General features: G+C 39.6%; 2 protein-coding genes and 1 long non-coding RNA gene across 9 annotated transcripts in view; 1 reads left to right on the forward strand and 2 right to left on the reverse strand.

The window, feature by feature from the left end:
* The window catches only part of LOC124300902 (uncharacterized), a 96,265-nt gene extending 71,191 nt beyond the window's left edge, over nucleotides 1–25,074 (forward strand). The window contains exons 4-5 of the long non-coding RNA XR_006907361.1: nucleotides 16,326–16,478; nucleotides 25,010–25,074. This is a non-coding gene — a long non-coding RNA (uncharacterized LOC124300902). The remainder of the gene's footprint in view (nucleotides 1–16,325; nucleotides 16,479–25,009) is intronic.
* LOC124300895 (sphingosine-1-phosphate lyase) lies at nucleotides 5,100–10,984 on the reverse strand. Its single transcript, XM_046755386.1, has 9 exons — nucleotides 10,704–10,984; nucleotides 8,747–8,901; nucleotides 8,174–8,389; nucleotides 7,857–8,065; nucleotides 7,408–7,644; nucleotides 7,118–7,327; nucleotides 6,709–6,947; nucleotides 6,266–6,533; nucleotides 5,100–6,178 (listed from the first exon to the last, which is right to left on the reverse strand). The coding sequence occupies exons 2-9, from the start codon at nucleotides 8,892–8,894 to the stop codon at nucleotides 6,038–6,040; spliced, it is 1,668 nt and encodes a 555-aa protein (XP_046611342.1). The 5' UTR covers nucleotides 8,895–8,901; nucleotides 10,704–10,984; the 3' UTR covers nucleotides 5,100–6,037.
* LOC124300894 (tubby-related protein 4) overlaps nucleotides 14,028–26,045 on the reverse strand; it is a 49,006-nt gene continuing 36,988 nt past the window's right edge. For 3 of the 7 annotated variants that reach the window (XM_046755382.1, XM_046755379.1, XM_046755383.1), the window contains 12 exons: nucleotides 25,024–25,131; nucleotides 23,908–24,073; nucleotides 22,782–23,053; nucleotides 22,015–22,103; nucleotides 21,786–21,920; nucleotides 19,791–20,190; nucleotides 19,403–19,580; nucleotides 16,990–18,667; nucleotides 16,349–16,462; nucleotides 16,060–16,282; nucleotides 15,761–15,946; nucleotides 14,028–15,599 (listed from right to left, as the gene is read on the reverse strand). In XM_046755382.1, coding sequence (XP_046611338.1) covers nucleotides 15,483–15,599; nucleotides 15,761–15,946; nucleotides 16,060–16,282; nucleotides 16,349–16,462; nucleotides 16,990–18,667; nucleotides 19,403–19,580; nucleotides 19,791–20,190; nucleotides 21,786–21,920; nucleotides 22,015–22,103; nucleotides 22,782–23,053; nucleotides 23,908–24,073; nucleotides 25,024–25,131 — 3,666 coding nt within the window. In that variant the 3' untranslated portion in view covers nucleotides 14,028–15,482. Of the gene's footprint in view, nucleotides 15,600–15,760; nucleotides 15,947–16,059; nucleotides 16,283–16,348; nucleotides 16,463–16,989; nucleotides 18,668–19,402; nucleotides 19,581–19,790; nucleotides 20,191–21,785; nucleotides 21,921–22,014; nucleotides 22,104–22,781; nucleotides 23,054–23,907; nucleotides 24,074–24,403; nucleotides 24,997–25,023; nucleotides 25,132–26,045 lie in introns of those variants that run through there. The other 4 variants (XR_006907355.1, XM_046755380.1, XM_046755381.1 and 1 more) reach the window with 4 other exon arrangements.

The raw sequence follows: 26,045 nt of genomic DNA on the forward strand, positions 1-26,045 counted from the left end.
AAGGCTAAATGGCATCCAAGGCCCAAAATACATCATATTAGAAAAAAATTTATTCCTTATATTTCTCACTTTCAAACTCACTTACCTGTGATACTTGTGACATCGAAATTTATCAACGTAAACTGAAAATATACTCAGTCATCGAAGCTAAATTTATATACTTGGCGAATGAAATTTTTCTGTAAGATCGATTTGAAATTCTAAGAAATTTGATGGGTATAATGCAGACTTTTCCGAGTTATTCAGATGATTCAGGGACAACGTAACAAATGCTGAAACAAAGTCTCGACAGAAACGAATAACCATTATCTTATCATCTTTAAACACGATTTGATCATGGATTGTCTTCTTCGAAACAGCGTATCTTCGAAAATATTAATTGTACGAAATTTGAAAATTCAGAGTATTCAGAGAAATGATTGAGTTGAAAAAAAAAAAAAAATCGTGTAATTAGTCTGAAGTTCGGAACAATTTCAGTTAATAAAAATCGATCTTTATTCGCACAGCATATTCTGTTAGTGGCAGATAAATCTCTTGAGAAATTTCGAAGAAAGATTGAAATAAATTTATAGGTAGGTATTGGATTATATCACGACACGAGACGTTCGCGAGTGTTCACGCGTTGCATTGATTTACGGCATATGGCATATATTCTACCCATGTATGTACAAACCTACGCGTTACTGAAAACCGATACTCTGTTAGTTTATAGAATATTGAATCAAGTTCCGCGCATATGTACGTCGCCGATACGTTTCGGAGGTGTGATACAACCGGCGTAATTTCCGCGCGGAAGAAAATTTTCCTCACGGAAGATGTTCAAAGACTGTCTGCAGAACGTAAAAAATAAAAATATAAAACTTAATATTATCAAGCCCAGACATTTTTCGAGCCCTTTGCGCGTGTCGGTGTATATATATATAAAATATATATATATAAAAGTATATAGGTATGTGTATCAGTATACGGATGATTTATTATTTCTCAACGGAAGTATATTACTCGGTAGGAGTTCTACAACGAAAATAATCAAAAAACGTATCTTACGGTCGACGAAGAAACTCCAGCGCAGCTCTGATACACAACGTGATAATATTATTCTTCGTTTATCACCACGAAACCTCCCGTAAATTGAGCTTTTGTCGGTAAATGAATTACATTCACCCTTAATGTGTACACCTTGAATCGGCGGTAAGTAAACGAAATGTCAAAAGTGCCTTTCTTGAAAGAAAGAGGGAGAAAAAAAGGACGAATTGCCAGTAACGTAAACTCTAATATTGTTACATCGGTTGTAATAACAAGACCGAGAGCGATTTTTTTTTTTCACAAAATGAACACTCAGAGTCGCTTTTTACGTATACAATTGTCCGATGTGCTTTAACCATTGGTTCGCACTTCAATCTCTCAAGAAGATTGACGAAAGCTGCGTACTGCCGTTACTCGATGGCCGTATCGTCGGAAACAAGTCTGAAACAGTAGACACGCTACTTGGGAATGCTGTTCGGTAAAACCGACAGCCTTGCGCATATATATATAACGGCATATTTTTCGCTCAGAGTTAATTAATCTGAAAGTCACGTGTTTCATATTTTAAAAAGAAAACGTAATTTTAGTTTGAAACCTTGAGCTGTAGTGAAGATTGGGTCGTGCCCTAATTGGCGTGGACGGTAATTAAAGCGGGGCAGGTGGAAGGGTTGATTGCAGAGCTTTGCGATTCTTCGTTAAACTGTACTGAGGACTTTTGAGGAAGGCGGCGTGTCGCATCGTAAAAATATTTCAGTGGCCAAGGTTCGTGCGCGTGCAATGCCGATGATTATCCGAGACAGAGAACAACCATTAATCGCGGGAGCTTAGAGCAATTGGGAAAGTAAATTGGCATCCCGGAAACGGGAGACCCTCGCCCACTTGATATTCCGTACGTTAATTAATCTGTTAATTAGACTCGACTTTGCAGGGCTGTTGAAACCAAAATTACGACTTGGGTAGTTAACTCAACCGGCGAATGAATAATCGCAGTAAAATTGCCACGCGCTCCGCCCAGCAAGTGCACACGCTGAAAACAAAAACCCCTTTTATCGATCACCAGCGATAACTTTTTACATACCAACCTATACTTACTTTCTTCCCATTTGTCTGCCGAGGAGTAAAAAGTTTGAAGTATGAAGAATCGCCCAGTCGGGCAGTTTTCAAATTAGAAACACGCTGCAGTGGGGATTTCAAGGCTTTAGTGTCTTATTTAATTCATCTCTTACGAAACTAATACCTTACAGTCCAGACATATCCTATTTCTTGGCTATTATATATTCGTGGCGGGTGTTTTTCTCACGTAATATCATCGCTGAAATTATTTATACAAATTAAATCACCCTAAGCTTATGGAGGGTAAATTTTAAGGCGAGACGACCGCCTGATCTGATGTAATCTGGCTTTGCTCCATAGATTTTCAAACTGATTATTCAATTCAACAAGGTGAATATTCAATTGATTGATATAGTTGGTTGTTACTTTATTTCAATTGTACACAGCGAGATTAATATTTATAATCAAATTCTAATTATACACATCTACGAGATTAACTCCGAACGGTGTGAACGAATTTGTGTAAACGTAGTGGGAAAATTACGGCGGAAAAATCAGTGGAACCTTGATAAAGATCTTACGTGGATCTTCTACAGATTTCGTAAAAGAAAATTTATCTTTTTCTTCATTCTACGGAACACATCGTTTCATCCATATTGCACGAGATGTTGGAACAAAATGATTCCTGTTCAAATTCTTAGCACTGTGTTAATGAATTACATATCATTTTTCAAAATGTAAGAAAATTCGTTTTTCTAACGATAATTATGCGTGAACATGACTTGCAATTACCTTCAATTAGATTGAAAACTTCACATTTCCGACGTCGTGATAGAACAAAGAAAAATTAATATTTCCCAGTATTTAAAAGTCCTTTGACACTTCGATTATTGTGCTAGAGTTTAAAAATATTTTCAAAATTTGCCAGAACTCATAACGCTAAATTTCGGAGAATTGACGTCAACACAATATGGCATGAAAAATCTGACTTTGAAAATCCTGTCGAGTTTGACACCAACATGTCGGTGGAGTCGACAACTTCAACATTTGGGTGCACAAATTATTTCCGACAGTTCACCTGTATATTTACTCCGAGTAGAGAGGTTTGCTGTCAGGGATGTTTTAGTATTCACCCGTTGCGAATTTGGGTGAAATTTACCATTTTTTCCCCGAGAGATTTCACTTACTACGCATCCCTCGTACAACGAAGGAATTTACTAGGCGCAATTAGTATTTGGGAGTGAGGATTAATCTGATGAAGAATCAGGCAAATCTGATCGTGACCATCTGTATACATATATGGACGTTTTAAAAATTCCAATCTCTCCAATGAGATGTGGTTCTTTCGCTGCAAGCTGACGGCGACAGAAAACATCCATCGAAGAATCCAGAATACAAGAAAAGAGAAACGACTTGTTTGAAAAATATAACTGAAACAATACAAATAAAATTGGAATTCGGAGTCTCGTACAGACGTACGCATCCGCTTCATTCTTCTGCTCCAAGTCGGTCGGTCTAAAAGTACAGACGCGGTCTTTCTCTTAATTAAAGAGTTACTCACAAATGGAGAACACTTTACGCACACGGATACGGCGACGACAACTCCCAGAAAGTATTTCAATTCTAAATTCCAGGGTTGTAGCTAAAAGTTGGAATGCCGATGATGGAATTAGTTGCTGTAAGTAAAATACCGTCGATTTGATGCGTACAATAAAAAAAAAAACATTTCTAACTTAAGTCGTAAATTTCACGGATAGTTTGAGAATAAAATAATAATAATAATAATAATAATAGACTGAATAAGCTTAGTATATTAAAACTTGGAGTTGCGGATTTATTGATAGTGTAGAATAGTGACGAAGAGCGGCTCGTTTTCATTCGCCGAAGCATTATGCAGGTATTATTAAAATGCCGTGATGTGCAGCGCGTGAATTCTTTCTCGGATACTTGAAATCTTACCTCCGTAAAAAGTTCTAAAACATTTCCGCCAGTCGCGTACGGTTTGTTTTTGTGGAATGTCGAGCATTCGTCTCGTTATTACGTGACCTAAGGCAACGTATTTACACAGAAATAAGTGAACAAACAGTCGGAGCAGACTTAGGGAAGAAATGAAAAGTGGAAGCGGAAAAGAGAACAATGAAAAAGCTGACTTTGTCCCTTGCCTAATTTGTTGCTTTCATTTCTGTGATACTTTTACATTCTCTCTGAAGTTTACAAATATTCTATTTATGGATTATGCATTCCCGCATCTATATAGCCCACGGGAAATATATCTCGAGAGCGTGTTTTTTCAAATGAATATGATACATTTAAAAAATTGGCTCCAGTTCCAATGGTTTTTTCGTAAAAAGTTACTATTCATTTTACGTCAGTTTATGGGTGTAGAGTTATTTTGTAAAAAGATTTAATTGCCCGAGAGTAAAACCGTTAATGTATGTACAGTTTTGTTCGCATTGTCGTAGATGGGCAAAATGAACAAAATCTCGTTAAAAAATCGAATACCGAATCTTCGTTAGAATTAGAAACTTTCATCAAAGTTCTTGGCTCCAGATATTGTGAAGTTCTACGATAGTATGCAGGAGGCATAGTTGTTCATCGGAATATGTATTGAAATATTCCAAGAATACCCCCTATAAATTATTACTATATTATACATATTTACTGGTGAACGTGAAGCTCGTCCCAAGTGTAAAAACGCGCCGGTATTTGCACCATAGCATCGCTTCCCGTATTATATCGATCGTACGCTTACTTGAGATTATTAATGGCATTAAAGTATTCCAGCGATTGGGAATGATCTCGGAATTCCATTGGTTTTACAAACTCTTAGTTCAAAGTTCAATCGTGAACATCGGGAACGGCTGGTGCCTTCGAATATTCTTATGAAAAACTTTCTTTTTTTTGTAGAATACAAAGATGACTGTGTGGGTTCTTAAACAAGAGAATCATTTTCTCGTTGACACGAGTTCTTATTTGAAATATGATTGAAATTACGATCGTACAGAAATTGAAAAAAAATATATATATATCGACGTTTTATTTTACCAAAATATTTCTACAGCAATATCAAAGTGCGGCAAATTTTTCTTCCAGCTCACTTGCTGACATGTGTCGACATTATTCTAGGATATGTAACTAAATAACAAATATTTTTCTCGTCTCTCATTGGTTATTTATGATCATAACTTTTTCTATGAGTTTGATGGTGGTTCGGTTTTCTTTTATCAGGGAATGAAGATCTGAATAACCGAATGATTGAAATAATTGATTTTGCCAACAGAGCAGAGATACACTTTTGTTCCAATAATCGTGCATAAAGCTCCCTCTAGCTCTCAACTTGAACACGTTGCGTTGGTAGAAACAATTTCGTCGGTAAATGTTAAACCAAGTGTCGACGAAGGTACAAAATTCGTCGTGAAAACTGATCAATAATTTTTCGCTATTTTTTGAAGCTGAAACTTCGAATCGAACATGTTTGTTCGTTATAATCTCATTTTTGCAAGAAACAATTCGAGGGTCATGAAAAACCAGACGACAGAGGCATTATTTAAAATTGAACAAAGTTTAATTTATGTTACATACAAAAAGTAACACTATGTACAATATTGTAGTTTGAGAATATTTTCTATTGTAAAATAATACACGGAAGAATTTGAGGAATAGCAAATATGAGCTCAAACCGCTGATAATTACATAATAATGTATATTCTTGCTATTGAAACTTATAGGTAACGCGTTCGCATGTTTTATACACACGCGTGATTGTAAGTTTATTTAAATGTGCCATTGCTTGTACTGGATTCTTAAGTTTTCACCGTTGGGATAGAGTAAAAAAAAGTTCGGTAAGCTAAAACTGACGGATTCGTAAAAAAAAAAAAAAATAATTCTATCACGCCGTCACACAACGATAATCTTTGTATTCGCAGCATCGTAACGTATTTCGATTTTCATCTTCTCCTTACGATCCCGGAGGCTTTCCGTTAGCTTTGATCTCGACTTCGTCACTCGGTATGTAGTACATTGAGTCCAAGAAAAATCGGGTGAATTCACCGATGACGCTTCGGTCCGGGATACTCTGGCTCATGCCGTACATGGCGAGCTGAAAATAAACGACGAAACGTTCAGTTTTCATACATTTTCAGTGACGTGATAACGAGTAAATGGTAAACCGGTTAAGGTAAATTACCTTTCCTTCGACGGGGGCTTCAGGCGTCTGCATAATGACGGCCAATTCCGTTCTTACGTCTTCCAAAAATTTATCGGCAAAACCCGGCTCGGTGTGAAGATGAGTCACGCATATGTGAATACCGCTGGGAAATTGTAACGGATTAAGATTCCAGCCTTTAGCACCGAGCGCATCCGAGAGCCTGTAGATGTGAAACTGTTGCGAACCGATTGCAATCACGGACGTGGCAGGCAGTCCGAATATGAAAATTCCGTCCATCTTCCTCAACCTGCAGGTTAAACGGTAGTTAATCCTTTCCTTAAATGCTAGTTCGTAACGAACTGGGTCACGCTAATAATTCATCTCTTCAATCTCTAAGCTTCGAAGCTGAACGTAATAACGAATAGCGGTTTTCTCAAGGCTACAATCCCGATCAACAAAGTCACGCAAAATCGGAAACCTACTCCTGCTCGATGTACTTCGTCGTCTCGATCACTTTCTTGGTGGACTTGACGTAACCGTCCATTCCAAAGTACATCATTGTTGCCCAGCACGCCGCGATTATGCCTCCTGCTCTGGAACCGTTCACCGTTGGTGAACCGTAAATGCCACCCGGCCAATCAGTCGTTACCGTGTATTGATAGTGTCTGTACTTCTTTTCTCTGTACAAAACTATCGATGAACCCTTGGGCGCGTATCCGTACTGAAACAGTGAAAACCAATTCTCATTTCACGGCTGTCCCTCGGTCTTAAAACCACTCGTTCGTTAAACTCTGACAATGGTTAATTCCGGCGTTTATTGAGATGAAATCTCGATTTTCCGTTATCCTGAAGTGATTATAAAAGTAAGAGCAATCCCTTGAACCGGCTCACCTTGTGGGTATCGGCCGATATGCTGACGACACCAGGCAAAGCGAAGTCAAACGGTGGCATTGAGAATCCGGCAGCTTCCATAAAGCAGATCAAAAATCCTCCGAGACACGCGTCGACGTGAACCGGAATGTTGTACGCAACGCCGAGCTTTGATATCGCTTCGATATTATCCATTGTACCGTAAGGGAAATTCGGGGCTGAGCCGACTAGCTGAAATGAGGGTATAAAACCGCGGCTCAACCAATCGTCGTCAAATTAAACCTAGCAGTAATGAAAATGAACTTCCTTACCATGATTGTATTTTTGGTAATAGCTTTTCTCATTGACTCAATGCTGACGGTGAAACTGTTCGGATTTACCGGAACCGTGATTGTCTTGATCTTCAAATATTGTGCGGCTTTATCAAAAGCGGAATGGGCTGTAGTCGGCACAACCATTTCCGGTTTATTTATACCTTTGACATCCTTGGCGTAATCTCGCAGTGCCTTGCACGCCATTAATATAGACTCCGTACCTCCGGTGGTCATCTAAGCAAAGCATCATTCAAGAAATAAACGGTTTGTCTTCAAAGTTTTATCGATCACCCTACATTATTCGTTTCGTTTTCACGTCTGCTGCCGATGGCGTTGCTGTCTCTTTTTTTTTTTTATTTAATTTTTTTTATTTTTGTTTTTCTCTTTTATTTTAATACGTATTAAGTATCGATGTTTCAGCGACGGCGGGAAAATTTTCCACCTACCGTTCCGCATGACTCCGATCCACCGTGAAACAAATTGCACGCCGCTTTTACAACTTCTGCTTCCATTTTGCAAATCCCGGGAAACACGTCAGCGTGCAAGGGATTCGTGTAAGAGGCAACCCCATAAACAGACGTCACAAGGTCGATCAATTCCTCATCATTTCGATACACAGTTCCGGAAACCTTGCCCGATTTCCAGTCGTAATTTCCTGAATAGAGTGGATGGAAGAAATATTTTTTGTCAATGGCGCAAGTTGAGCCTCCGTCGTTTTATACGTTTGGCATTCGACGTATAGACATATAACGTGGCTTCTTACCGAGATTCACGCATTTGTTAACCATGGCGAGGACTTCCTCTTGACGCCATCCCTTTTCCGGTAGCTTCGTAAAACATTGAACGCCGGTCAACCGGTGCGCAGCATCTTTCTCGAAATTCGAATTGATCTCTGCCAATTCGGTATCAATTTTATCGCGGATAGACGGTACATACCGAGCTAATTTGAAAAATTTCTTTTTTCCCCGATCGTACAGACCTGGAATTGAATTGGACACTGATTACATCTATTCGAAATTTCGGGATATTTAGTATTTAGAGATAGAATACGGTCGAGAAATGTTTTTTCTTATTGTTTGCAATGTCACCCAAGCAATGACGATGCATCTGTGACAAGTGGAAACTTTTATCAGTATATATCTCGTGAACAAGGTCGACTACGAGCTTATTTGCAGAATTATAAAGTGATCTTGCCGCAAATAAGGTTTCTTAATCATCCTTAAATAACTTTCACCCGATATTGTCAAGTTTTCTCCATTTGCGGCAATCAAGGAGTGGAGCTATTTACTTCATACATTCAACTTTATGCTCTATGGTTATGGTGAAAATTTCTTACTCTCGTCATCGTCGAAACAATATTCCCAAAGCCAGACCGTCGCGAGAACTGTCGTTGTTGTAATTGTGACGATTTGCCACGGCTCTTTGTCTTTGAAGCTGCTGTTTAGCAAGTCTCTGAAGAGTTCAAAGGGGGGAAAGCCAGTCATTCCGTACCTGAATAATTAGGACACTTTGGGTAATTACCGTTGAAGTAAATGGACTAGGTCAAGCGACCTCGATTTTCTGTAACTATCAGAAAGTCGTTAATTACTTCGGAAGTGATAGATATTATTTGCGATTACAGTCGTATAGTGACTATGTAGCTACCCTGATTAAAAAAAAAAAAAAAAAAATAAAAATTCAAACTGATCGATATTTTTTAAATGATTTCTGTCTCATATATTTCCTATTGAATGGCTATCCGAATGAGCCCATTGAATTAGTCAATTTTTATCGTATTCTATCGTTTTTTGCGCAGAAATATTATAATAAGTCGATTAGATCCCATTCAATCCGATAAAAATGAAGATCTCGTCGTTGAAAACTATCAATTCCTATTAATTTTCCATTGGCAGCCATAAGATTAGCATGCAAGTTTTACCGATTGACCCAATTGAATTCGATTCAACTGTAATCGGTTTTAGTCGATTCCTTTTTTATCGGATTTTTTAAAACTATTTTTCAACTCTAATTGCCGTAAAACGCGATGACGAGATGATTAGATTGTAATAAATTCCGGAATAATCAACGTGGTTTTTCGTATCAAAACTTACCGTGTTTTTCACGACCTCGTTATATTGATGTGAAAAGTGCGTACAGTATCATCTTAGAAATTTCAGAAACAAGTTCTATTATAAGAACGGTGAATATAGTCAATTCTTCTACGTAATGCCTAGTGATGAATTGGCAACTGTTGCAAGTAGCAACTATGGAATTATAATAAATTTGCATTAAACTTGATGCGATTTGGTTACTTGGACGAAAAATCTGAAGATAGAGACCGTACATTTTTATATTATTTGCCTTTCCCTTTAATATTAATATAGCTTATCAAGTATGAAGTCAAAAACTTTGGGAAGATAAAAAAAACAGTTCAACCTTGTACTGATAATGCTAGCGACAATGCAGTATAATACCTGAGTAATGCATAGTTTGATCTCATTTCGTTTACCTCAAAAGTGAAGAAAATCGTTAACAACTATAAAAAACTTTATTTCTGTGAACAGGCGAGCAAAATTCTGAACTTTAATAAGAGGTAAGTGTAATGAAATTAAAGTTAGGCAAAAATTTCCAACTGTAAGACAGGTTTATTTTTTACAAATTTGTTCATATTAAGTAACGTCAAGTTGACGGTTAGAAATATGCATTTTTGTTTTTTTTATTTTCGATTTTTTTGTTTTTGTTTTAGGATGATAGACTAAATTTATACTTTTCCTCGTAAATATGCTATCCAATTTCTGATTATAATAACGAAATCTGAGGAAAGTACAATTGATACATATTTTCGTATTTTTATACGTACGTATAAAATCAATACGATTCTTAACCAAGGGTTTAAAAAAAAACAAAAAACAAACTATTATTCATTTGCTAACCGTTATAATTAATAAAAATTTAGACTCGTTTTTGCTACAAAGTAAATAGATAATACGAAATGAAAAGTGTCAGCTGAAATTTGGAGTAGTTACGTTTTAATGTACTAGACAAATTGACCGAATAATTGTTATTTCGAAGCCACGCCTATTAGACTATTCATTTTTGTTTCGTCCTTTTAACCTACAATTCAAATTACTGTGCCGATAATACTCCAGATGTCTCGATTTTATCAAACAAAGAAATAAATATGTTGGAAACGAAATTGCAACATTATTTTACGTATATAAATAAAAGGACGGAAATGCTCAATTTTTCACGAATCATTCCATCGGGTCGTTAGTTTATGAAATTTTTTTTCCTCCTCATTGATATTTCCTTACCTTGGAATTAATGTCCCCGGTGTTTCGGAGCTCGCCAACTATACTTGGCACTTACCACAGCTGATTGTACGCGTCGACCGCTAACAGCTCACAAGAAAAACGTCGGCTGCACCGACAATAAAAGAACGACTTTTGCCGAACCGGCTGTCCGTGTATACTCGTATCAATTAAGGCGAACGCACTTTGTTCCTTGTCGCGCAAGTCGCTCTTTGTTCTTCCCTGAGTGAAATTCCTGCCTACACGGTTAGACTAGACCGCAAAGTGGTTTGGAGCATAGACAGGGAAAAAATTAAAACATAGACTTGACGCACTTAGCGCGACTATTGAACAGACTTAAGAGAGTTCGGATCGGGCAGCTTTAGCTTTTGACCGGTAGAGGCATGTGAGGAGGCATTTTCAAGGCTTGTGATTGGGCCAATTCGAAAGATGATATAATCAGTCTTTACCGACAGCGTTGAATCTCCCTTGTTTTGGCTGTTATCGCAACATTGCGTGCATCTTTTGGCCGAAAAAGTCACAGCTAACGCGGTTTTTAATCTAATAAAAAACACAAAAATCGTCGGAGACAATTATTCTTTTACGCAATGATAAGAATATTATACGCATGTCTGTCATTCAATTACTTTTAATTGCAGGTATAAATTTTCTTGCATTATTCTTTCATATAGCAAAAACGTTTTTGGACATTTTTGTTCCGTGTTGCATGTAAAATCGTGCTATCTGCGGCATTTTCATCTCAGTGATGCATAGGCTGTGATAAAAGTTAATCTAAATGATTTTTGACTCAGTCGGTAAAGCCTGACTAAAATTATCATCATCTCAAACACGTCTGACGCATGCATCGGTGTTAGTGATTTTTAACAATATTTATTAATTATTATGTAAACTTTGGATCTTTCAAGAGTTTCAAATTTTTTGGCGAAATTATAAGATTTTCCGAAACTGAATTTCAAATTGCCTTATCGATGAACCACAAAACTTAACTCTGTGTATCACTCAGAATGATATACTTTTTTGATTTATAAAAAAGACAGAAATTGATGAACGTATCAAATCATTGGTGATCAATGAACTGCATATTGCAGACGCGTTCAGAGTTTGAAATTCTATAAACTGGATTGTTCATCGCTTCAAGTTTTTTCATTCCCCCTTTTTTACTACTGATTGCGAGTCTCACAGCTCTGTAATTAAGAAGACAATAAAAAATTCTAACGAATACTAGGAGAAGTACACGAGGAATTGATTAAAAATATTCCAGGTACCCACAATGATATTATCATTCGTCATTGAGTCTGTTTTTTTTTTTTTTTTTTTTATTTACAAATATTTTATATTCATTAAATGTATCTTGTATAACAAAATTGCATTGCACATATACAGAATAATTATACACCTGGCGAAAAATAGTAAATCAACAATAATATATGCCGCACAATATATAATGAACAAAAACAATACCGTCATTATTCAATTACATAATGATAATGATAATAATAATAATAATAATAATAATAATAATAATGATAATATTCTTTCTCATATCGTATTCAGTCATTTTGTTTATGTATATTTATATGCACGTATACATATACATATATAATATAACCGCGAAGTATTAAGCATAATGTATAATGTATGTCTTACAATTACGTTTATAAAATACGAAAAATTCAACCAAAGCTTGATTACAACAAATCAATATATACATGTAAAGCTAACTTGAGCTAACGCCGAGCAAAAAGGATCCAAGCCTCCGATATATATTCATGAAATTTTGAAAATTAATCTGCATTTTTTTTTTTCACGACGAGAAGCAGCTTCTTTCCTTCTTTCCCCGCTGACTATGAGTCCGTCTATGAATCGTTTGTATAACAATGAAAAATCTATATCACAATAAAGGCGCAAACTCACGATAGACTCCGTCTTAATTCACAAGCATTACGCAGGCTCGTCTGCAACTTATCAATGTGACCTGAATTTGATCGCATACGTATAGATGGAAAACTTGATTGCGTGAATTAGAACTTGTTTATGATTTCTACTTAGAAGTGTACGTGTTCGCATTTTATCGATGTAAATAATTCCAACGATTCGACGTGTTATCCACTCGTCGAAAACTATTTCATCTGCACGCAATTCTTATGCGTATCGTATCAATTTATGATATCATAGAGATAAAGATAATCAAAATACACGTAGATTTAGTGGGAATAATATTGAATAAGTTACCCTGCTCTTCGTGAAATTTACATTTGAATACGTTACATTATAGGATAGAACAGATGCGAAATACGTGAGAACGGAAATGATTATGGCTATGTTAAGATTGATATTTAAATTATTTAAAGTATTGATATTGCACGTTAACAGTAGTTGCAAACTTGATTGAATTTTTTTCTTCATTTTCATAAAATTCAATCCTGTGCTGTTATAATTACTATTGTATTCTCGCAGTTTTGTGATAGGGCCACACGTGAATTTGCGGCTTAAGGCTTTACAGTCATGCAACTCAATTCTATGACACAATTTAATAAGTATTTACGCTGATACGCATTACAAATATAGGCTTCAAACAAATGCCAATCGTTTTACAGATCTACGTATATATAACTTTAATAACGCACAATCTATGTATAAGTGTTTATTTATTTCTTTATTTATTTATTTATTTATTTATTTATTTATTTCTTCATTTACTTATACGATCGTTTATTTTTATATTAAAATCTGATTTATGTTTTTATACATTAAACTTATATTAATATAGGGTGGCCTATGGCTCATATCCAGTGTCTTGTGATCAAAACTCGCCGGTATTTTTTGCGTCGATCAATATTTAAGTAAATTCCGTAGGCCCTGTAACACTGATCTAATCATTTTAGGCTTTTTTTTTTAAACTTGTTTAGTGACTTATTTATTAGTTTTGTTATTATTGTTATTTTTATTTATTAAGAATACGGAGAATATTTAACAATCATCTTCTTTAGGGTTTTATTTACTTCTTTGGTATGGGTGGCGTCCTTTTATTTTCATCTTAGACAAAATTCAGGCCGGACATTTATGTATTATATTCTTGAGATGGTAAATTCCTGCTGAAGCAAAACTAGAGTAATCATAACAATGCCGATTATCGAAGGAAGTAATCAATATGTTTCATCAACCGTGTGGAAAAATCGAAGATTACAACATATCCCATTGTTCTGTGAAAATAACAAAACGTAGTGTTGGATACGCATCGAATTTTCCGAATCATTATCGTTCACTATTCGAACAGCAGTAATAATTTGTTGATAAAAAAAACTTTATATGCCCATCGAATCTTAGTTTCTTTAATTTTAAATACAGAACCAGTGACACTAACGAGGCCAAATTTCCCGGCGGTTACATCGTAGTTAAAATAATGATGAAGAAATGATAGATAAACGTTCTGGACGGTACGATTAAAGCAATACTCATATAGCATAAAGAAATCTACTGCTGCAGCTTGCTTTCAATTTTTATACATCACTTCTGTTATTATGATATGATGGTACAAAATTCTACAAAACATAGGTGAAAATCCACGCAAAGCAATACTAAGAATGAGAAAATTACGCGAAGTTTGTCTCGGAGTTTGCAACAAAATACGTTTTCTAAATGTCGGATTATCACCTCATGCTTGAAAACACGGTATTCTAAAAAAATTACAAGGGACAAGGGGAATAAAGCTTGATATTAGTATTTTGTAATTTTTCGCACAACCTCTCACTTCTCTCGTCTACTTGTTTAGCGAGAAATATTCTTCGCGTAGAAAATAACGGGGTTCAACAATTTAAGAGTCACTTATTTTAACTAACCGATGCCTAGAACTAGCCTGTCATCCGATTTTGTCTATTTCCATACGTTTCATACGTTTCGTTGAAATACGGTTCTAACATTTCAGTTACACGACAGATAACGTTTATTTCTCAATACAGCCTATTTTTGTTACTAAGGTCAATGAATTATACTTTCAGTAGTAATGATCGTTTTTTCCGTTGAACTGCGATATTTTGCACCGGTAGCCGACGCGGACCTATCGATATAGTTATTATCCTCTTAAATTAAAAAACAGAACAAAATATAAAAACAAATAATTGCGCTACGATCGAACTTTAGTAGAGTTGTTATTATTATTTATATTAATACTCGTATTCCAAATTTCGCACAGACCTGTAAACAGCAAATATTTGTTAAACAATACTCTAAACTCGCAACATTTAATTACAACAAGTAGATATACATTCACATCGACACTATTGCAAATGCGTAAACAAAAACACACAGTACTCGGCCATTCGTTCAAAACGTATTGCTAAGAAATTCTGCGTCTTATGTTGAGGAAATTAAGAGAAAAGAACAATCATTTTCCATACACTCATGAAAATAATAATCACTGCTAATATCACTGTGCAATCAGCATTTAAAAATTTGCCGATACTGCTCGTGGATCATCTTGATCTAAATAATGACGACGATCGACTAGAAATGACGACATTCCTTTAAAATGTTATTTATTTACAGCGTACGTTTGTCTATAGATATATTCTATATGTAAGTCTCATGTGATGTTATTTGAAAAATAATGCGACTACGAAAATGCATGGTCTCCGAGCAGCGAATAAATTTTTCGAGTTTCTAGCAATAAAGAAGCGTGTGACTTATTGTTAGTCGAATTTTACTTTTTTTACTGAAAATTCATGCGAGGCCAATCGTAACCGGATCCGTACATATATCGAATGAAGTACTGGAGAGTGAAGGTTACTTGAGCCGCTGTGTAACATTTGCAAGTGCCACGGCGAAGGCCTGCAATGCACTGAAGGGGTATTGGAAGTCCAGAGTGTAGGCTTTACCGTCTATCCTACCGAACTGCATCACCTAAGCAAACGATAAATATTGTTATTTTTTCTGCACGCGATTTCGAAATCATGTCAAACAATTTTTGCAGAAGATTGGTTTTCACCTACATTTCACGCTAACGAAATTAGTTTATTTAATTAGCCTGACTTCAGCGAAAAGATGCGCAAATTTTCGCGTACCTGCTTGCCCCTAAATTCGATTTGAAAATTTTTTGCACTCTCTTGAGTGACTCTGCCGCCAAAGTCGAGTTGGTACACCTGACTCGACTCGTTCCACATCGGAGCCTTGTTGTGCATCCGCAGTTCCTCTCGTTTGTTGAAAATGTCTGATTTATGCCCCGAGGATCCGGCGCCTCGCTGTTTCAACTGAAACGTTAAGAGATTCAGATTCGTGAAAAGACAAGTAACAAGCGTGAGAAACCAGCTACGCCAAACCGATCGACACGTCAACGCTTGACGAGAATGCGAAAACCAATCACCTTTTGGCGAAGTTGGGCCTTCTGGAAGGTCTCCAAGTTGCGATAATTCCTTGGCGATTCCTCCTGGGGCAACCCTTCGTCGTCTGAACTTTCCCCCCGACTTTTTCTGGGTCGTCTGCTCAGCAGAGGACTGGACAAAAGCCTTCGTCTGATTGGGGAAGCGGACGCCGGTCGTTTCCCTTTCTTTGACGGTGCTGGGCTGCTAGGTGAACTTCTGGGCAACCTGAAAAACGGAGTGTAATTGACGTGGTCGTCTTTAATTGCAGTTACACGATCGGGGAACGCTTACCTTGAAGTCAGACGTGGAGACGGTGGTGGCAGGGAGTGACTCTCGTCGAAATCTCTCAGCCTAGCTGCGAGTCCGTCCAGCGAAGAAGCGATCGAGCCACTTGGACTGGACCCTCTGTGAGATGTGAAAGGTCAGTAAGAGTCGAGTAGAACATCGAGTGAATAAGGACACTCAATCTAGGAATAAGCTGAAACAATTTTGAGTGTAACGTTTCGGTCGGCTTACCTTCATTATGTCAACACAAAAAACTTATGATCATGGTTCAAGACTAGAGGACGACTATGTAAGATTCGGATTTCTACACTTCATAGAGCTGCCCAAATACCTCTTGCGACCTTTGCGGGTTCCTTCATAGCGTGCAAAATAGTGAATTATTGGTTTTATTTTTAACATGACATCCTTCAATGTGACAGGTATACATTGTCAATCTAGACGAGGACACAGCTCAGCGTTCCTCAAACATTAATTGCCACTCGTCTTCTATTTCAATCATAAATTCTTTGTGTTGATAGTGTAAAAGACTCGGGAGGACTTCAGTTTGGGTCGAAACGTTACACTCGGAAACGATTGATCTTGTTCCACGATCTCACTCTCATCCTGTACGATGATCAAGACTGTTCCTTCTTTCGACAATGTCTTACCTGACCGGAGACGGACAAGCCTCTAATCTGGCGGGCTTTTCAGGTATGACTTCGGGCGTTTCTTGGAGCTCAGTATCCGCCTTTTCGCGTTTAGAATTGGCCTCAGTAGGAGGAGTGGTCTCGACGAGATCCGCGACGGCCTCAACGTGTTTGCTTTCCGGAGATTCGGGGTTCGAAGCCTCTTCTAGGTGTTCGGGCAGCTGAGGCACTGTGGCGATCTGTTCGGTACTCGGAAATATGTCGCTGGAGTCTAAGCTGCGCGATTTACCGCAGTTTTTCAACCTCGGAGGTTTTCTGTTCGGCTGTGAGATCTCGGTCTGCGGTTTGTTCTTCCGTCTCTTTTTGGTCTTCCGAGAAACGAGCACCAGTCTCTTGTTCGGCGCTTCTTTCCGTAGCATCCTGAGCGCCACCTCGCAAGGCACCAACTGTGCGTCGACCAAGTCCAGATAGCCGACGCTGCAGCTTCTCACTATCGGGTCAGCGAGACAAAGTGGTCCGATGCTAACCACCGTCGGAGTTCTATGGACGGTCCGAAACTGAACAGTGCCCAACTCGAGGGAATTCTCCTCGTCGATATACCGAAGCTCTTCGGATTTTCCCGGCGCTATTCCCACCTGGTTTCCTCCAGGGCTCGACTTTCCGCAGCAACCCTGCGGCTTCGCGTCTTTTCTCTTGGAACTCTGCTGGCCGCCGTTCGGTTGACTAGTTGTCAATGGACACTGACTCTGGGCCACATGCACTTGGCCTGAACAAGTCGGTGAACCCGGCCCGTTGCACCGACCATTCGCACTCCCAGCACTCTTCGAATTCGTCGGCATGCCGTTCAAATTTCCGCTCGAGCAACCGAGCCCAGTGGAGCCGTTCACGCTACCCGCTAAGTTCAGACTGTTCTTAGAATGCACCGACATCTGACTCATCTGAATCCCGGAATTTTGGATGTTAGAAGCTGCCTGCAGAACTGCGCCACTTGAACCTCCGATGCCGCTTAAACCGTTCAGGAATATTGACTGTCCCGGGGGACAGTTAACGGGGTTGCTTAAGCCGTTGATTATTGTACTCGGTGAGCAAGAACCCGAGCCCAAATTACCTCCACCCTGGATCGAGAGGGGGATGACGCTACCGGGGTTCGAGGTCAGGCTCGACTTCTCGTCTGATATTTGATTCATTTTGTTGTTCTCGATATCCTTTTTCGTCGCCATGTTCGTCTGTTGGTCAGCCAGCGCTGTTTTTACCCTTTGAATGTTACCCGTGTAGTCCGTGTTCGGGTTTGAGGTTGCTATCAAGGTCTGCGTCGGCGCTACCGCGTTTTTCGGAGACTGTAACGTCGGGACGTCGCAGCATCTCGGCGAGTTGTGTCGCGGCGGTGTTCTGTACGTGTTACCAGACGTGGCTCTGAGGTTCTCGCAGAAGCTCACCATGTCCTGCAAATCGACGTACGAAAATTCGTCCTCGTAACTCTCGGCCCGCGCGAGCGCCGGCGAAAGAGCTTCCGACGTTATGAATTGGTTGGAAATCTGCGATTTTGGACGATTCGCGTTCAGTCGGGAATTCCTCGGGGTCATTGGGGCGATTGGCGGCGGTTGGGCCTCCAAACTACCGCGTGAGCTTCCCTGCGGCTCCTGGAACACTTCTTCTTCATCCTCGGAGAAAAGGTTCGGATTGAAAGTCGGGTCTGGACCTGTAAACGGATGTCACATCCATTTTTGGTCGTCACAGAGACTGACAGCAGAGGTAAAATTAAGGCGACCAGTATATAGCGGAAACTAATTACCATAGGGTGCAAATATCGATTTTCCTTTCTAGGCACTATGAATTCTGACAATTTCAACAAATTCATAGATGATGTATGCTGTTTAAATATCAAAAACCAAATTTCACGCGATGAATTCATCGGCGGTAGGTAGTTGCACAAGTTGGCACATTACAGATCCATTTTTCAGCAAACCGGTTGATTGTCGTAAGGGTGAAGCTTGGTCCAATTTCACTTCAAAAGCCACTTTTTTCTTCAGAAAACATGCCATTTCCGCTTGAGTATGGGAACTTGAGAAAGAAAATGTGTCGTTACTTTGCACATGTTATCAAAAATGAACAACAAGAATATCCCCGTACTCAAACGAAGATGTCATGTTTTCTCAGGAGAACAGCGCATTACTAAGTCAAATCGAACAAACTGTGTGCCTTCAGCCTTACGATATAAACCAATTGGTTTGGTTGAACCATGAAACTATATGTTGACCTATGTCATACTGCCCATGTGTTAATTATCTGAAATGTGGTTTTTAACGGTCAATCGGTAAACATTAACTACGATTTTTCCTCCAACTACTAACAGAAAGGAAATTGATATTCATATTCCGTAGTAATAAATTTCCGCGACATTTCTAGTCCCCTTGACTAAAATCGACTCCCTTACCCGCCGGTACATCATCTCTCAACTCAGTCATGACCAGTGTCATCTGTCTTGGCTGCAGATGCAAGAGAGACGTTCGATATGTAACTTGACCCAAGTTAGCGGGAACGGAGTCGGTCAGTCCGTGAATCTTGAACTTGGTCCCCCAAATGTTTGACGTAACTTCCACCAATCTCGCGTGCTGAAATCAGAGAAGGTCGTCGCGAATATTTGACAAAAAGAATACGAATCTCTATAGATATTCAAACGATTTGGACGTCACAGGATTTCAATGACTCCCCCGAATTTCATTGCGGCTTTATATGCATGAACATGAATATCGAGGGTGGTTGAAAAATCGAACCCCGTGGATTCACATTTTACTGTACAGTTATAGAAGGTTATCCCTCACCTCAGGCAGAGTGTCGACGTACGCGAGGTCGTCGGTTTCTTCTACGGGTTTTTCCTCCCGCCTCCTTCTGTTCTTTCTTCTGTTCCTCGGCGATCCGCACAAATCCGCAGTGTCTCTTTCGGTGTCAGAGCCGTCGCTGTAAGCCTGATACTGCGTGGAAAAATCTGTCGTCTGTAGCGTCTCTTGACTTTGCGGATCGAATATCACAAACTCTGGACGAATTTTGCTCGTCCTTCTACCCTTGAGCAGTGGTACTAAGCCTCCGAGATACTCCAAGTACAGTGTGTAACACGGCGCTGGCTCACCCGCGTGCCGAAGCATCGTACAGTGAAGCCGGCCACCCCCGGGAGGCGGACGCGATACGAAACGCCGCAATTCTCTCGGCTCGGGTACGCAGCATCTGCGGATCATGCCCAATTTTTCTATCAAGATATTTGTTTTTAATTTTTTTCCATTTAAGGTGGCCTTAAAAGTATCATTTTTTTAAATTTACCAACGTTACGGAATGGCGAATTTCATTCTTAATAGCCATTCTATGGTTTATGCTGCGACAAATAAAAATTATTATATCGTCAGTTGAGGGCGAAATCCCATACCTACTAAAAATTAATTAGTTTACGTTTTAAATTACAATCATCAACATCACTGAATCCGAATCTGATATCGTAAAACCGTGCAGTCAAAATGTATGTGATGCCAAAATTTAAAATTCTCATCAGTTTTTCTCAAGATAACGAGTACATCAAGAAACTAAAAATTATAAAATAATGTTTGCGTTCAACCAGAAAGTTTTCTTGTAAAAAACCTTCAAGTCTGTTAGGGTCTGAAAATTGTACGAAATCCAATAACTCATCGTTGTTAGATTTTTATTCTAATAACTTACTTAAATTTCACACTCGTGCAATTGTTCAAGTTAAATCACATATTCATAATACTCGATTTATGCGCATACTAATGCGAAATGTAATACAAACTCCGCGTTCATTCTCGTATGAAAGTTACCAGCGCACAACTTTGAAACAAACATTTAACTTTACACCCCACTGTTTCGAATTTGACGACAAACATCACGGATCGCGAAAGCTGAGGTTAGAAATTCTTTGTATGAATTTTAATTCGTCCAAAAATGTAGTTACAACTTTTTAGAATCCACTTTGTTCCGGTTCGGACTACTGTGGTAATTTTCACTTATTGTTAGCAAGAAAATTCGCCGTACATCAAACCGCGCTAACACTCCACTGGCGGGTAATTGTCGTTGAATCCTGGGGGGGGTAACAGCGACTGTTTCATATCCCGAACCCGAGGCTGAGACCAGTGTATACGTCGTGCCATACTCGATGTTTACATTAAATATTTACACGCGATTTTATTCTTATTTTGCTCTGTATAAATTGTTGCTCTGTACAAGGTTCACGCGTGATTTCGTAGGACCAATATCACCGCTGCGGATTTTACTATGAAACAGTATCCCTCCTGTTTGCTGTGTGCATTAGTGATCATTAGGTGTTACACTGGAGCGAGGGTGTTACGCCCCTCCAGAAGCAAATAATACAGTGATACATCAGTGACAATGACCCGGCGCGCGTCTCTCATCACGACCTGAAATTATCCTTCGTTAAATATTCCTCTCACAAACTGTGTCAAAATTACACAGTGCTTCAGAAATTACCATGGTAATATGTCAAAAAATTCACTTTTCGCTTTACGGTGAAATTATATTCTCGCTCATGTTCAGTGGGTACTCACGAAGAGTCCCTTTTACTTGCGATATAGTTGACAAATGCTATGAGTTTTATGTTGTCACGATGTTTCAACATAAATCTCATGTCGTATCATTTCAGACAGTCTCAATGACTACGTCTGCTTGATTTCGTGGGATCACGAATCCGATTTTAAACAGTGTCAACTGTTACGATTGAATTGCGAATGACACCTTTTTTCAAAAGCTGTATATTTGTAATTTCAACAAGTGACTTCTCCATTGTCGACACGTACCTTATGGTGCTTGCGAAAAGGGCAGCGACTAAGGCTCTCAGTCTTGGAGGCAAAGGTAGCTGCTGCACGCTGGATTCTCTGGAGAGAGCAGCGCGGACAGCAAGCCTTGAGAGTAACTGGAGAGAACCAACCCGTCTGCAAGCATGCATTAGAGGTTAAGCAAATTAGACTAGACCAGATTAGAGAGTACATGTGCGCCACAGTGCGCCACATTGCGTCAAAGCCGTACCTAGATACCCAAGCTGCGTGGACTCGCGCTCCTGTTGCAACGAACAATCTTCTGTCGTTATGACCCCAGGTCAACGCCGATACCGGACACTAGAATACAAAAACACATTAGGTGCTTTTTCCATCGGGCCGTGTTCCAGATCGAATTGCGATCCGGAACCTCTCTGGCGAATCTGTATATAAGAACGCGAATTTATCGGAAATTTTGCGAGAACGTCGGACGCGACATTCTGTGTAACTTTCAGTGCAGATAGTGAAGGATATAGTTTTTCCTTTCCACTTGAGTGAGCAAGGTTTGATACGTCCACGGTATCAAAGAACGAGCGAATTGAGTTTTCGACCGTACCGAGTATTCTTCAAGCTCCAGCAATGAAAAATGCCGGAGAGTATTACCCTCGACCCCGTTCTGTACTAAACATTTTTATATCGGAATCAAAGTCGTATATCCTGCATTTTAGACTTTCTTTATCGTTAAATGAAGCGGTAAATTCACCCGTTTTGAACCCACTCCCGCTACATTTGTCGTGTACAATGTATTTATTACACACGATGCGGTCTGATTTATCGATACGATAACTTCTGCCGTGAGAATCCATCGGCGCAAATGCATCGCTCGATACTCCGACACAGTGCAGCCTTAATCTTTTAAGCGGACAGGATACCTTCAAGTCGAACCTAACGCTACACGCTCATTGAAAAGTAGAAACGAATCGTTCATACTTTGACGGGGATGATATCAATTCGAATCCTGCGATCTCTGGGACTTACTTGCGTGTACGGTATCGCCGTCGTGTAGACCAGAACGCCGGTATCGGAGTAGAACTGTAATAAATTCGTGAACTCCTGGGGATTGGGTTGAAAAACATGGTCGGAATCCTTGATACCAGCGACTGCCAAAAGCTTCTTGGAATTGCTCCACTCGGCAAGCAGAGGTGACCTCAACCCTGTTCGTATCGTCACGGGTGAAACGTCGTCGAAGGAACGCAGCAGGATGATATTTCCGTCGGCGAGACAAACCGCCAACACGTAGCTCCGTTCGTCTGTAATTATAGGACCGGCTTGTAAGCTTATACATTTGGAGGGTTAATCGATTTCTTCTACCTGTACTTTGGTTCTATTTCTGATTACAATGGTATCCGTCAAATTTGTGTGATGAATTATTAATGAGCCAACCAGCCAATTATACCTCATTTCAATGTTTTACCAGCCGCAATAAATCGCTTTGAAATCCAGTTATTTTCTGCAGATGCATATAATAACATTAGCAATTAATACCGAATCCCGCTCGAGCCACGTATCGGCAGAGAGAGGCGTAATTGGAATTGGTATATTTCACCATCCGGATTTCGACGATCTGACAGCGGAGTATCGATTTATTAGCTAACGATAAGTGGTAAAGTGAATGCTCAAAAACTTGATTGGACGTTCGACACATGTGTTATTGGGAGTGAACTGGCTTGGTCAATCCGGCGTAACGGGATGAAATTGTATCAGTGAAAATCGGCTACGGTAGGATGGTTTTTTCCTCTCGTTTTTTCAAACATCCATGTGATCCCCCGCTAGCCGTTTTCCCCCCATTCTCTCTGTATCGGGTTAGCTTTTTCGTTCCCGAATGGAACGCAATAAAACAAGTATTGCAATAAAGAAGCGAAAGAATGTGAGATAGTGAATAGACGATATACAACCGCGACCACTGCAATGAGTGTATCAAAATGCCGGGAGCCTAAATTCTGACAGAATATTCTGAGTCTCAAAGCGTCATCGATGACTCGTAAAAAAATTCATCCTCTGCGTACTCGTCGAGCTTTGAGCGCGTGTTTAGCAATCTTTCCCCTACGCAGCGCGAAGTTACATGTAGTTATAGACAAATTTTGAGATCAAGGTTACGTCTTGCCTTGCGAACACTGGCTACCGGTTACGTCGTCGTCCCCTTCTTCCATTTTGAATTTCTCTGCACTCCAAGCCATCGATGTCACCGCCGCTGCCAATTGAACCTCCGACACCATTGCTCCGTGAACATCCATCACTATCAGCTGACCCGCCGTCGTTCCGAAGTAGACCTGCAAATGCAACAACACATGTCTCGGTTGTCAGTTTTGATAAAACAAAGTGTCATCGGTTTGCTTATTGCCGTCTGTAATCGGTGCAGTCAAGAATGTGCTCAATGACACATGACACGCGAGGAATGACAATTTTGCCTCCAAAGGATGCGGACTCAAAAGCACCACAACGTCAAAAAGGTGATTCAACTTCCATGAATTCTTCCGGACATCATCTTCTTCGATTATCGGCGTGGCACATGACGGCCCTTGAAACCTGTCGTATTAAAGGTGACCTATGGCAGTAGTATGTGCCGGCTAGACTGACGCAGGATAATAGTCCATTATTACCAGAGTTACGAGGATCTGCCAAGGCTGCATTGCAGTGTCAGACCGTGGCCGTGGTTATCGATTGCGTTATGGCGACCTCGTCCCGTATTGTAATTTTTAGCCCCGAAACGGCGAGTTTCATCGGTGACCAAATCTAGATGGCATCAATTACTCCCCCGGCAATTTCTCTTCTCCCGATGTATGTACCCATACATGTTATTTCCTTCTATTTTTCCTGGCACAATACCAATACTCCCGTTAACCCGTTGAGCTTTGACCTTCGCGTCTGCATCTCTCCACTGAGCTTGAACCTAATTTTGTCATCACTCCAGCCAGTGGCAGCGCGACGCGACACTAGACCAAAGCGTTTCCGTGACCCAGTTCAAACCGAATCTCTGTTTCACCTGACGTTAACGACGCTAACAATACCGCGCACGAACCTGCATCAATCACAAACTGGGATTATGTGTTTGAGATTGGAATGTACGATGGCTTGTTGCCTAATGAACTGAACTTTCCGCGTTATGACTTTGCCACTACCTTTGAAGTCAGTGTCCAGATCTATATAAAAACGGCTCGATGATATCAGCGTTAAATAATTCTTGTATACTTTATGAATGATTGCAGTAATTTTACGTCACCTGCTGATCGTCTGGAGTCCAAATTCCACACGTGATGGTTGCCTGGTCATTGAGCATCGATGACCAATATCTCTGGCCAGCAACGCTGCCCACTAAGACAAAGCCATCCTGCGAAAAGGTAACGTGAACATGTACAACGAAGATGCTTCAATCGACTAGTGAAAGAACGTATTTGAAACTCATCTATCATTGGTTACGTGTTCATTTAACATCGTCAGACGACCCCTGAAAACTTCCATCGACCCCGCTAAGAGTTCGAGGTATAGTGTCGAAGTGAAATTTGTCTCCCCCCGGCGAAACTTGAGATCGCTTGGAAAACGTGACGCATGTAACTTGAGCCGTGCCAAATGACTATAGGGCAGAGTACCCAAGGTGGACAACACGCGTGGGATAAAGGTTAATTAACAATTTAGGGAGAACTTTTTGCCATGCTACAACGTTTAACGACAAACGGGAACTGGCGTTGCTGATTACGTGTGATTATGCATACCACCGTAACTTTTGCGAAACGATACTATACAAGGCGAAAACTCGTTGGCTTTATATTCATCGCCAAAGGTAAGAAAGGCTTTATCGGCTTTACCGAGCTCGGAATCATTAATAACGAAGCGTACAATAATATGGTAGCAAATTTACAGATGACCGTTCGTATATTTGCATGTTATATTCGCAGAAATTTCGAAGATGGGTTTTACGAGAGTTGAATTTTACGATCGTGGGTAATAAGGCCAGGATATTAGATTTTATTTGAAAGGTTTATGATCAGCGTGCAGGGAATAAGCTTCAGGCGAATATACGGAGGGAATGTATTAGTGAGGATTTAATGTCAATTTTTAACATGTGTAGTCTGCATGCGGGTGCATTTTTCCATGCAAGGTATAGCATTTTCACGACAGCGCGGTTTCTTGCATGCGACTCGTTATACTGCGTCAAAGGTTGCGCGTTTAATCAAAACCCGTTATTATTAATCACGTATAATTATGAGTTGCTTGCTACACGAAAGCGCAAAAGTTCCAACGAAT

The sequence above is a fragment of the Neodiprion virginianus genome, chromosome 3 (genome assembly GCF_021901495.1).
Source record: "Neodiprion virginianus isolate iyNeoVirg1 chromosome 3, iyNeoVirg1.1, whole genome shotgun sequence".
In the NCBI taxonomy this organism is placed as follows: Eukaryota; Metazoa; Arthropoda; class Insecta; order Hymenoptera; family Diprionidae; genus Neodiprion; species Neodiprion virginianus.

What these genes read in the sequence shown, in the direction of transcription:
- LOC124300895 (XM_046755386.1), bottom strand. Translation starts at nt 8,894, where the DNA reads ATGACTGGCTTTCCCCCCTTTGAACTCTTCAGAGACTTGCTAAACAGC. An exon ending in GATCGGAGTCATGCGGAACG is followed by an intron (nt 7,645 to 7,856) that starts GTAGGTGGAAAA and finishes TGCTTTGCTTAG; the next exon opens with ATGACCACCGGAGGTACGGA. An exon ending in TTACCAAAAATACAATCATG is followed by an intron (nt 7,328 to 7,407) that starts GTAAGGAAGTTC and finishes CCCTCATTTCAG; the next exon opens with CTAGTCGGCTCAGCCCCGAA.